The 13,713-nt window shown below is 40.1% G+C and overlaps 1 protein-coding gene across 1 annotated transcript in view; it reads right to left on the bottom strand.

Moving 5' to 3' along the window:
* Nucleotides 1–1,692: 1,692 nt before the first annotated feature.
* Nucleotides 1,693–13,713, bottom strand: part of LOC124147882 (lysophospholipid acyltransferase 2-like) — a 43,311-nt gene continuing 31,290 nt past the window's right edge. Inside the window, exons 4-14 of the mRNA XM_048383976.1 lie at nucleotides 12,626–12,703; nucleotides 11,903–11,995; nucleotides 10,409–10,525; nucleotides 9,808–9,943; nucleotides 9,101–9,148; nucleotides 8,168–8,261; nucleotides 6,812–6,913; nucleotides 5,704–5,807; nucleotides 4,705–4,902; nucleotides 3,726–3,877; nucleotides 1,693–2,333 (exon numbers count right to left, since the gene is read on the bottom strand). Of these exons, the coding sequence (XP_048239933.1) occupies nucleotides 2,150–2,333; nucleotides 3,726–3,877; nucleotides 4,705–4,902; nucleotides 5,704–5,807; nucleotides 6,812–6,913; nucleotides 8,168–8,261; nucleotides 9,101–9,148; nucleotides 9,808–9,943; nucleotides 10,409–10,525; nucleotides 11,903–11,995; nucleotides 12,626–12,703 (1,306 nt within the window). The 3' untranslated portion in view covers nucleotides 1,693–2,149. The remainder of the gene's footprint in view (nucleotides 2,334–3,725; nucleotides 3,878–4,704; nucleotides 4,903–5,703; nucleotides 5,808–6,811; nucleotides 6,914–8,167; nucleotides 8,262–9,100; nucleotides 9,149–9,807; nucleotides 9,944–10,408; nucleotides 10,526–11,902; nucleotides 11,996–12,625; nucleotides 12,704–13,713) is intronic.

Genomic DNA, 13,713 nt, shown 5'->3' with positions numbered 1-13,713 from the left:
TGTAAGGGTTCTTCTAGCATAATACACATAGCCTTTGTTGACAGTTATTGCACTGAAAATACACTTCTAATCCTCGTATGCATTATTTGGCTAGGGAAGTTTGCAATAAAAGCATCACATTCTTTTTCAACATCCTAAAAAGTTCTGATGAAAGAAATGCAAAACCTAATAATTTAAAAGAAACCTAAATACAATAACAAATAAGTTTAACAATTCTCACATTTTCTAAATATATCACAACAAACTACAATTCACTAACTAAAATAATTGTGTATCTACGTGACATAAAATGACATCCAATTCAAGGCTCATAGTAAACAAGATGCCTGGTCTACCAAGTAAATCTCACACCTCAAACCCTGGACTTAGGGATTAGGGAAACATGATTCTGTGAGAATTCATTCGTGCCATGAAGTCATTGAACCATAAATTGATTCACATAGGTAAGTCCCCAACAATCATGATAAGAACCAGCACACTACAATCCATGCATAAGTGGGTGAAACTTCCTTCTTGCATGAAGCAATTTTATTCCATTATTGTCAAAAAAAATTAAATGACATTGGTACATATTTTTACCAAATTGAGTTTTCTTTGTTATAAGGCCTTGAAGGTTCACAAGTGTTTCAGATCAAAGTGAGTGTCATGTATTCAAAACATGGCATCTGAACCAAAATATTTCAGGGTCATCCATACTGTTTGATTTTGTAAGGTCCAAAAATTCTATTTTAATCTTAGTTCTGTGAGTGTCCAGACTGTAGCAGAAATCCAGCTCTCTGTTGTCATGGCAGTTTCATCCATCTCAGAGGCACAGGTGATAATAATGTGACCCCTGTGTATATTGACCTGGAACTTCTGTGAAGTCTGGTTCTTTTCCAACTATTCAGATATTATTATCTTTAATATTACTTAGGCTAAAAAAATAATAGTCTTAGTTCTCAGGCACCAGCTGCATCATCATAAAGTCTGCCGCACGTTTTGTTTTTATTTTCATTTTCAAGGAAATATAAAAATCCTAATACTTAAACGCAATGCAAAAAAAAATTGCAATATAAACAAAAACGAAACATGCAATGAACCTTATGATGATGTGGGCAGTGCCTGAGAACCAAGAATATTTTTTTGTTTAGCCTTAAACAACATATTACCTGTTTGATAAGTTTCCATGTACCTTAGTAGTTATGAGTCATTAGGATAAAAGGCTAGTTTTTCAACCTCAACCACATTAGAAAACTCACGCCTCTCTTAATTTTCTTATCTCCAAGTACCCAGATGAAGAAAAATGCTACACATATTCCCTTCTTTCTATATTCTTGAAGAAATATACATATACATAGTCCTACCAAATAGTCATGCTCAAAACAAGTCACGTCACAATTATTGTACAGCTTGTTAGAACAAAATGTATTGAAAATAAAATGTCCCTTCAATTTTATAACAAATTTGAATGAAAATCTAATACTGTATTCGACGTAATAAGCGCCCAGGGCGCTCTCAAAATTAGAAATAGGGGGCTCTTATTAGAATATCATTTTGGTGAAAAAAAACAAAGTTGAAAGATAAATTTCGTGGTTTATGCTGACAGCCTGAAATGTTTTTATACGACAGATATATTTTTCCAGAATTTAATTGCCCATAGTTAAGGGTGCATATAACACACGAATGTATTATACACAAATAAATAGGTCTTGTGTACATTGATCAATCGGAAGGGGTGCTAATTGGGATTGTTCACTAGCCAATATATTAGCAAATATCGCCATGGGCGCTTATTAGAGCAGGGCGCTTATTACGTCGAATACGGTAATTAATTTATAGAGGCCTGACAAGTGTCCCTCATCACCAGTACGTGAATGGCATGATTTGGTTGACTTCATGTAAGAACGCTGTGCTGGAACTCGGCAGCTAAGGACATGGAATTGTGTAGTCTAATATTTCAGAACATAATGAAGTCACAACAAACTCAGTTCAAAGACACACTCCTTGAAATACAAATTCAATCTTTCACACAAATACTTGCAAAAGAATCAAACAAAAACAAACCACTAACATCAATGCATCCTTATGAAATATGATAAAATATATCAGACCCTTAATCTGCTATGGAAATCTATAATGATATGATCATGATACTGTGACTATTCATCTTCTATGATGTGTCTTGAGTGGAGTTGCGTTGGGAGTTTCCGTTGGATAACCTGCCGGGGCTAGAGGTCATTTCTGTTTGTGGTGTGGAGGTTTTGGTCGTGTCCTGTGGGTGCCTTGCTTGTTTGCGGTCGAAGGGAATTAGCAGGATGACAGCCACCAGGACGTGGAAAAACCAGTACACACTGCTGCAAAAGTCAAGATTCAGGATATTTAGTCTTCCCATTACGCAGTTTCACCAGTATTCACACCAGGATTTCCCATGACAAAGAAATCTTGTGTATATGTCACAAGTTTATCATACAAAAATACTCATCTTCCACCCTCATTAAATCAGATCCTTTGTTCGATAACAGTACCGCTCTGAGAGAAGAGCTCAGGTCACCTCCATTGGAGGTCATATCAGTTGAATCTTACAATCAGCCTACCAGCAAAAGGCTTCTAAATTCTCAGTACGAGTGAGCGAAGCATTCACACCAGTATATCAGATGACTTTATCTTGAAAAAGAACCAAAACGACAAGAGAAATATGGCAGAGGCTTTATATTGATGTGTACGTTTTATACATCCTGTCATTTCTGAGTGCCATGGTATCTAAAGTAAAGAGAGATTACCATCGAAATAATATTTGCATTATCAAAGTTTTTTTATCAGGGTGGTAAACATATGAAGCCAAAACATTTGGGTTCAAATATCTGATTGGCCCAAGAAACCACTCATCCTTTACTTAGATTGGTTGATCAAAGTTCACTCAGGGTTCACATGACATGACCTTATATGGAGTTGTCCTCAGATCTTAAAGCAGAGGCATATATAGTGGCATTGTATCGGAGTGACAGATCGGAGGGACAGATCGGATATAAATGAGACAGCTCTTCCTCATACTTTTAATGAGTAATATTTGACACAACATATTTTCATCAATCGGTACTAGTTCCTACTGAAACATCCAACCGTAACAATTACTTACTGTTTCATAATAATGTTTCACAAAGCAGTCAGCAATATTTCAGCCATATCATGGCAGCCTGTAAACAATCACAAGCCCAACCAGTGATTGATGTAATGAATGACTCAGTAGCATAATTGTAAGCAAGTATGGTTTTACACCGCTTTGAGCAATATTCCAGCAATATCACGGCGGGGGACACCAGAATTGGGCTTCACACACTGTATCCATGTGGAGAATCGAACCCGGGTCCTGGCGTGACGAGTGAACACTTTAACCACTAGCAGTAGCGTACAAACACACACTACGACTGTCAAAAGTCCATGTTTAAGTATGAGCAATATGATAACAATAGCACTGCGATCATTTTGTAAATCCGAGCCCTGGTGACCTACAGTAAACTACGTTAATAACGAACACGCTTATAACAAACTGGCAGACATAACAAACTGGATTTGTGGTCCCAGCCATTTGCTGTATATATGTTTGTAACGAATTACGGTTATAACGAACCAAAGTTAGTGGTCCCTTGACAGTTTGAACCCAGGTCCCATTGGGGTGTTGGGAACACAAACTGCATGATGTGACAACAGTAAACCAGATTGTGATACCATTGTATGGGTGTACTTACTTGTAGAAAGTGATAAAGGGAGCTACATTGAGATATGTGAATGGCAGGACAATGTAGGCCATAGGCAGCTGGGTGCCCACCCAGGTCAACACCTCGTACAAGGCTCGCATGCCGGCCGACTCCTGGAAGTGGGGTCGGATGTTTCTCCGGATCTGACACAGACCAACAGCATTAATGAATGACATATCTCAACTACAACATGTAGAATGGCAACAGTGTTTTGTAAGTTGATGAAAACCATGTCACTCATATGAATTAGAACATTGTCTCATTCAATATTGATCCTCAAAGGACAATTTTTTTTTGGTCTTTCAAAATCAGATTTTCTTTTATAAATATTTTTTTTTGACAAATGTATCTTATTGTAAATGATAATAAAAACAGTATTTAATTTGTTATTCATCAATTATAATTGACACAAAAACATGAACACAAAAGGTCCCATAAGTCCCAGTGTAAATATGGTACCGTATTCGCTGTATCAAGCACCCCACACCAACTGAGTAATCCTTATAAAGTCCCTGTACAAAGCTCTAAAATGTACACTACATATTTCTTTGAACACAGAAACCACAGCAGTGTAGAGTGAATGAGTGAATATGGTTTTACACTGCTTTTGGCAATATTCCAGCAATATCACGGCAGGGGACACCAGAAATGGGCTTCACACATTGTACCTATGTAGGTAATCGCACCCGGGCCTTCAGCGTCACGAGCAAACACTTTAACCACTTGGCTAACCCACCTCCCCTCAGCAGTGTTGAAGGGGTATATCACACAGGGCACATTGTTTGTAACTAGTATAAAAAACCTTTGGTTTCATTGCCATTTGAACCAAGTTTGTTCTATACCCCTCAATCATCGACAGCATATTTAACTTGTTGTGTAGTGTCCCCCTTTGTCAAATTTCTAAGTGCTCAGGGTGGTTATTACTGTGAATACAGACCGGCAACTCGCCCGCCTCCAGGTGGCGCCCTACCTTGCGTCCAGCCAGGGTGAACCAGATAGCTGAGAGGAATGTACAGTAGAATCCGGGGTACACTCCATGCCAGACTGCACTCAGGATATAAGTCAGGTGGGTGCGTAAAAATGGAGCCCGTTCATAACACACGTAACGCAGCCATCTAGTCGTCTGGATGTTCCAGTTGTCAATAAATGTTTTAAAACTTGTTGCTGTCTGGAAGAAAAAGAACGATATACTCAGAAAATGTCATTGGAGAAAAACTATACCTGTTATTCAAGAAACATTTTCTTACATATGAAACTTGGAAAAGGACAAAATATATACTACTCAAAACAAGTTAAAGAGCACCCAATTGTTCATATGACTGTTGTTAATCAGTGATAGCTGGTGGATACTGGTGGATACATGATGGGGAATCGAACCCGGGTCTTCAGTGTGACGAGGGAACACTTGAACCACTAGGCGACCCCACTGCTCCCCCCCCCCCCCCCAACTCAGCATAGTTGGGTGAGGTGAGGTGAAATGGGGTTTAACATCGCGTCCAAGATTATTGCACTTATATAGTGATGCACATGCACGTGTATGTGTGGTTGCTTGTACTGGTCCGGACGGATGCTGATTTATTGTGCTAGCCCACTGAGATACCAACACACAGTTTAACATGTATACCCCACTCAGACACAGCATACTGACTCTGAGCCGACCAGTCCTTATTTTAGCCCCTAAATGCCGAGCACTAGGCAGGGTAACAACAAGTACCATCTTATAATGTCTTTAGGTATAATGCGCCTGGGGATAGAACCTCAGACCTTCCTCTCTCCGGGCGGACGCTCTACCACAAGACCACGGAGGCGGTCTCAACATAGTATAAACTATGTATGATTGAATGGTCTTGTTACCCAATGAGATCTTAAATGAACATGCAAACCAATCCGATGATAATATACAATACATGTATATTCAACATGATAGAAATAAATTCATTTATCATCACTAATTTCATGACAAACTTACCTCTATTTTTTCAACTCTAATATTTGTCACCATATCCCATTTAGCATTCCCATTGCCATCAAGTCCATTGAAGCCATAGCCAGAAGCATTATATACAATATCAGCTGAAATACAGGAAGAATTCACTTGCACTGAGATGGTCAGAGATGGTATTCATGTGTTACTGAACACTGTCAAGCAGCCATTATTCACTGGTCATCCGTTAAACATTCACCTAAATAAACACTTAAAAAAATAGGACAGAACAAGAAAACAGCATCATCACTATCCCCCGCCACAGGGCACAATAGAATTTTGTTAGTTCATATAGAAGTGAATAATATGCAAGTTAATGTTAACTTTACATGTGTATCTCTAAGATAAGGATGCAAACTTTCATTGGTTAGTCACGTGATATATTGTTTAATGACAAAAATAATCTAGAACTCTATGGTTACACTTCAAGTCACTAATGTTCGCATTTCTTTCTGACTGTGCACCCATTCCTTCTGATTTTTTCATATGGTTAAATAAGGATATAACTTAATTCAACTTCTGTGTATGAATGACCAGACTGTTTAATACATGAATCTCAATACGTTTTGCCAGGGCTATGCTAAAAATGTCCCCAATCGGACATTTTTTTAGACATCTCCTGAGACCTATAGTGGGTAACCAGGTAGGGTCGGGTAATAGGGGAATGGGATGGGGGGGGGGGGGGGGGGTACTCGGGTAGTAAATTTGGACTCGTCCCAGCCCTAGTAGACATCATGAGCTTCTATCCACCCACTTGGATACCAGGACACACAATCCACCAAGTCACAATCTGACCACCCGATCCACTTACATGGGCGGATCCAGCATTTTTAAAAGAGAGGGGTCCAAAATATCAAAATCCTCTCTCAGTCTATTTAACTGCCTACAACATACTACATTTTCTAGAAAAGGGGGGATCAAGACCCCCGGACCCCCCTCTGCATCCGGATATGATGTTTAGTCGCCTCTTGCAACAAGCATAGGTTGCCGGAGACCAGTTCTAACCCGGAATCCCCACACAGTCAACTACTTGGTAATACATTTGATTTCTTCTTCAGTTGCAATTCCTGTCAAAACACTAATAAGATCTTACCTAACGTCCATGTGAGGAAGTACTTGGATCTGTGACACAACATTGACACGTACATGTAGCCTAGCCGGTAGAACACAGTGTGTCTCTGTATAAAATCAGCATCTGCAAAACACATTCCTCCATTGTAACAGTAAACTTCACCCAATGACATGCACATGTATTTATGATAGGGAGTGAGTGGCCACAGTGTGTCTGTATGAAATCAGCATCTGCAAAACACATTCCTCCATTGTAACAGTAAACTTCACCCAATGACATGCACATGTATTTATAATAGGGAGTGAGTGGCCACAGTGTGTCTGTATGAAATCAGCATCTGCAATATACAACATTCCTCCATTGTAACAGTAAACTTCCCCACACTGAAATGTACATGTATTTATAATAGGGAGTGAGTGGCCAGTGTGCCTGTATGAAATAAGCATCTGCAATACACAACATTCCTCCATTGTAACAGTAAACTTCACCACACTTATATGCACATGTATTTATAATAGGGAGTGAGTGGCCAGTATGTCTGTCTGAAATTAGCATCTGCAATACACAACATTCCTCCATTGTAACAGTAAACTTCCCCACACTGATATGTACATGTATTTATAATAGGGAGTGAGTGGCCAATGTGTCTGTATGAAATCAGCATCTGCAATATACAACATTCCTCCATTGTAGCAGTAAACTTCACCACACTGATATGTACATGTATTTATAATAGGGAGTGAGTGGCCAGTGTGTCTGTATGAAATCAGCATCTGCAATATACAACATTCCTCCATTGTAACAGTAAACTTCCCCACACTGATATGTACATGTATTTATAATAGGGAGTGAGTGGCCAGTGTGTCTGTATGAAATCAGCATCTGCAATATACAACATTCCTCCATTGTAACAGTAAACTTCCCCACACTGATATGTACATGTATTTATAATAGGGAGTGAGTGGCCACAGTGTGTTTTAGCAATCTTCCAGCAATATCATGGCGGGGGGACACCAAAAATGGGCTTCACACATTGTACCCATGTCGGGATTCGAACCCGGGTCTTCGGCGTGACGAGCGAGCGCTTTAACCACAAGGCTACCCGACCGCCCCTGTGGGGAATCGAACCCGCATCTTCAACGTGACAGGCAAGAAGTTAACCACTGGGCTACCCACCACTCCATTATTTATAATACATCATACCATATAGCATGAACATAGTACTAAAATTTGCCTTATTGTAATTCTCACCATATCAATTTAAACAGTGTTGGAGAATGACAAATAATGAGTCATCTGGTTCACCCAATTGCATGCATTGTTCGAGATAAATGTAGTTAACCTTGGTGACCTGAGGAAGGTGTTCACCATACCTACCTGCATTGTTGGATGTAGGCACAAGGACACTGGAGACGTGGAGATACAGATAGACCCATACACCTAGCATCACACACTTGTAAAATACCACTCTCTGAAAATACCAGTCACAACTACATCACTATCAACATCACACCTAAGACATAATGGTGAGTGAATGCTTTCTTTGTACTGTTTTGTTTTAAAACACAACTGCATCTTAATTTGAAGTTTTACTTTGTTTTTCTCATGTTTAACTCTGTAGCTAGTTTTCTTGCCGCAGAGATATATATGTAACAGGGATATAGGAAACAATCAACAATAAATTATAAAATTTAAAAGAAAATACATCCATATGAACCCTGCAACACAAAGCATGATGTAAGCCATTCAAGGATATCTATCAATTCAAGACACATCTACTCATATTTCAATCTCATTAAAATCAGATCTTAGTTCGCGCTACCGCTAAACAAAGATCTGAGGACATCCAATTACGCGTCAGACCGACCTTGCGAGAACTTTGACCGACCAATGGAATGACCAATCAGAAGGCTGCTTTCTCGTGCTTTACGGCACAAATTTCAAATTGGCGACTACGCTTCGAGGCATATTTTGACAAATTCTCGATTACAAATTTGAAACCTGAACAAAAAAACATTCTGGAATGGCTAATAGATGGTCTAGATTGTAAGGATTCAGTCGCTAAACCCATAACTATCGTTCGGAATACCCCATGTTAAAGTTTTCGAGATTGCATGATTAGAAATCACATTCCGACTGTCCCTTCTATAATCTGGTAAGCGACACACTGATTGGTCGGATGAAAGGTCGTTCTGACGTGACCCCTAATGGGATGTCTTCAGATCTTTGTTTAGCGGTAGCAAGAACTAAGGTCTGATTTTAATGAGATTGACTGATATCTATATTCATCGGCACTTCCAGATCACTTACCAAAGGTGATATAGATTTAGGATCAACCAATGGCTTTTTATCATCATCCTGAAGAAGAAAAACAAGCACATGATCAGTCTTCAAATAAAGTTATACCTTCTACTGAAAAGAACAATTCTGATTATCAAATTCAACTAGTCTTTACTGAACATGTACTTTCTCCGAAACATTGTGATGAAATCCTGCTTCTAAAAAATGAATATCTATTACTCTTTTCTCTTCACAATTCAACATCGTACTATAAAATAACATGCGGTTACAACTGGCAGTCACTATGATAACACACACTTGAAGATTTTTTTGCTCTTTAATGAAAACCTATTTCTGCCCAATACGGCCAATTCTGTGCAATATGGCCTCTGCAACATTGAACTATAGAATGATCGTAAATACCACACAGCAGAAAACCTGGATATCAAAGTTTGAACCAACAAGAAACTTTCTATCACACAGAGACACATACACACACACACTTCTAAAAACGTATCTTCATTTTCAACAGATTCTTCTCAATCTTATGGCCTTTAATTAACAAAGTTTACAAGACTCTAGCTTCAGGCTAGATCCAGTCTAGATCCTAAACATAGTTAAGATGCAGACTGCATAAAAAGATGACATATAATTAAATAAATATTCTGAGATAAAAAACAACAAAATCATACTAAGCTGAGAAGATCTGGCATCCCTGGAGGTTGCTATTGACTTACTTTAGTTTCTAGTCTAGACGTGATGTGCCGACCATCTATAAAATCAATATAGTCGTTGTAGAACGTAAAAGGTCCTGCCAAGATTCCTTGGAAGTAAAACATATAGCTGAAGAAATGTAGCAGATTGGGAGGTTTGCTGAAAGAAGAATAATCACTGTAGGATTCAAGAATGTGTGAATGTACTGATTTGACAATGACAATACGTTATGACCCACTTGGGAATTCTTTGACAATATGAAAGTGCTGACAGATTGTATACATAAAATAAAATGACAAACAATACAAAACACTTTCACATGTGTTTCGCCACAGAGAACTGACATGCATCAACCAAGTCAGCGAGTCTGACCACCCAATCCTGTTAGTCGCCTCTTACGACAAGCATATTCGCCTCTTACGACAATCATGGGTTGCTGAAGACCTATTCTACCCCGGGTCTTCATGGAGGCCCCCAGTTGAGGTACAATCCCACGCAATAAGCAAGTCACATCAGATCACTAGATGCTACGATTATCATAAGTGTGTTAGAGTATCGGAGTAACGATCAATGTAGCGCTTAGATAGCTTTGTGCATATGGCCCCAGAGAGGACACACCCTAACCTGATAACTCTTTTCTTCTGTGAGTCTGTGAGACAGTTGTTGTCTAGCTTATATCTGTGAGAGTCTGTTATACTGAAGGCAAGGCTGGAGAGCTTCTGAACCGACACTGTGCATGGGCTGAAACAAACACTCACATGTCATCATGGTAGATATCACACAAGGGCGGATCCAGCTTGTTTAAAAGGGAGGGGTCCTAAATACCAAAACCTCTGTAGAGTGTAGGATGGGGTGGGGCTAGATTTTCTACAACATGCTACATTTGGTTTTCAAAGGGGGGGGGGGGGGTGTCTGGACCCCCTGGACCCACCCTCCCATGTTACAGGAGTGCTGGATCCAGAGGTTGGTTCGGGGGGGTCAACCCCAACACACTTTCCAAAATCACACAAGTACCCCAATGACAAGAACCAAACAATATCAAGGTTAAATACCGATTCATATTTAGGCATCACCATCCTGGTTTTGATTGTTAAAGAATTGAACTTATTGAAACAGCATTGGATTGCAATGCTTAAATTATTTTAACAAAAATAACCTGTTAAAAAACTGCTGGGGACCAAAGTTTGTTCTCAGACTTTAAAAACAAAAATCGTAAAATGGACATGGTCTTAAGATTACTGTAGTGGGTAATAAAAAACACTGTTTGGCTTTTCTTTCAGAGAGCAAAACTGCATTCTGTCTCAAACTACCAGACCCAACAAGAACACTAAATGAACAGCCCCTTATTCATGAACAATTCTGAGATATTCATCTTACGGTTATCCTAACTTCTTTGAATGCCAACCTGTGAAGACACCAGGGTTCTTTAAAACCTTTCTTCACTCATTACACTTGTAAGACTTATCTAATGGTAAGAGTGAGTGAGTGAGTTGGGTTTAACGCTGCTTTTAACAGTATTCCAGTTATATCGCGGCGTGTCAGCTTAATGTGGGTGGAAAGCCAGAAGTGATGCAGGTCTCAGACGTTTACCACTTTGGTGAAACCCACGAGCACAGGTATGGTGCTGACAAACCTAGAAACATAATCGGGGCGAACCAGGATTCGAACCCTCAATTATAGGTTTCTGGCATGCCCAAGGAACGCAACTCTGCACAGCGAATCGCGGCGCCTTAGACGACTGGGCCACCTGTGCCCCCCTACGGTAAGAGAAACCTCTTGACTGAGCATTTATTTTCTCTCTATAATAATATATGACCAACCATGAGATGAGGTGCCTTATAGGTGAAAAATCATGTTTTGACTTTTCATTATATTTTAAAACTACAGCATCTTCGGAACACAAAAATACAATTCACAAGCTTTGCCTCATATGATTAACAGAGATACATGACATCACACATGGCGTTGTTCCCTGAAGTAAGTTGACGTCAAACGTCTTTCTGACGTCATAGCACAATTGTATTCGAGCCCCCATAAGGTGCTCCTGGTGGGTCATATATATTCTTTGAATTGATGCCATGCCAAGATGCCTGTGACTAGCCTGACAGGGTTACTTACAAGGTGATGTCGAGGAACTGCATGTCTTCTGGCAGGAGATAGCGGTACAGACACATCGCCACCAGGTAGCCCAGGCTGAATATCAGCACACACCTGTAGGAAACAGTGAGTGAGTGAGTGAGTGGGTGGGTGAGTGAGTGAGTGGTTGCATGAGTGAGTGAGTGGTTGCATGAGTGAGTGAGTGAGTGAGTGAGTGAGTGGGTTGGTGAGTGAGTGAGTGAGTGAGTGAGTGAGTGAGTGAGTGAGTGAGTGAGTGAGTGAGTTGGGACTTGAATGTAACTTTGGACTGCATTTCATTGCTGCATGTCTGATTAATGTTAGATGTAACCAAGCAAACCACTATGGGAAAACCAAGGATCAGGGTGAAACAAGGATTTGTACCAACAATCATCAGATCATGACACAACTAGGGGACACAACTCTGAAAAGTGTATTTCATCCTGTGGCACAAAGTGGCTTTAGGGAACATTGCCTGCCTTGTATTGCATCCTGATGTGTGGCTGAATGTATATCTCCACACACAAGGGTGTATTTCACTCAGTAATCAGGATCTAGCACACAGCCATAGCAGCCAAAAATGTTTGTCATTCAGACCAACAAAAATCAAAAAAAATTAAACTGTATTGAAAACTCTCTGATTAGTCATGTTCTAAAAACAGAAAGATATCTTGACAGGACAATCCATAAATTCAATTACATAATTAATCATGATTCACTACTCACATGTGCATGATCTGTGGTGGGAATGTGTTCATCATGACATAGCAGACTGACGACTGCAACACCAGGTGCCACGTCTCCCTGAAACATTGCATGCATCACATTACTGATTGAAACACCAGGTGCCACATCTCCCTGAAACATTGCATGCATCACATTACTGATTGAAACACCAGGTGCCACATCTCCCTGAAACATTGCAGGCATCGCATTACTGATTGAAACACCAGGTGCCACGTCTCCCTGAAACATTGCATGCATCACATTACTGAGTGCAACACCAGGTGCCACGTCTCCCTGAAACATTGCATGCATCACATTACTGAGTGCAGCACCAGGTGCCACGTCTCCCTGAAACATTGCATGCATCACATTATTGAGTGCAACACCAGGTGCCACGTCTCCCTGAAACATTGCATGCATCACATTACTGAGTGCAACTCCAGGTGCCACGTCTCCCTAAAACATTGCATGCATCACATTACTGAGTGCAACACCAGGTGCCACGTCTCCCTGAAACATTGCATGCATCACATAACCGACTGAAACACCAGATTTCTCATCTCCCTGTCTTTGCCCGACACACGTGCTTAGTAAGGTTTAGATGTCGGGCAAGTAACATATGTTTTCTAGCATGCCCGTGGACAATTAGAGAACACGAAATGAACTGGGTCAAGTTTCACAAGAACACGATCATGTGATCATGTTACGATATTTCAATGGCTAATATCTTGCTAGTGTCCCAGACTAGCAATCTCATTTGCATACGGTTACCCCAGTCAACCAATGGGATGAGTACACTTCGAAGTCAGGCAGGTCAACAATGAGAACCAGGCTTGTTTCACTGATAAATCGCAGTCACACTTCCATATATGGCACATGCTTCTTGAAAATTGAATGACGGACAGTTGACTTCATTTCTTGGAATTTGTAATGCAAGGTACGTCTGCTAGTGCCAGCTTTTGAAGCGTTGTTAGACTTAGCTTTGATGAACTATTTTATTCGAATACACCAGTCACCGTCGAGGCTCACACGCTTTCGATCGTGAAAACTTTGTTGACACATAAGTCAAACTACAACAAATATGACTT

Source organism: Haliotis rufescens, unplaced genomic scaffold (assembly GCF_023055435.1).
Source record: "Haliotis rufescens isolate VD_foot unplaced genomic scaffold, xgHalRufe1.0.p SCAF_1, whole genome shotgun sequence".
Taxonomy (NCBI): domain Eukaryota; kingdom Metazoa; phylum Mollusca; class Gastropoda; order Lepetellida; family Haliotidae; genus Haliotis; species Haliotis rufescens.
This window is presented reverse-complemented; position numbering and strand designations above follow the sequence as displayed.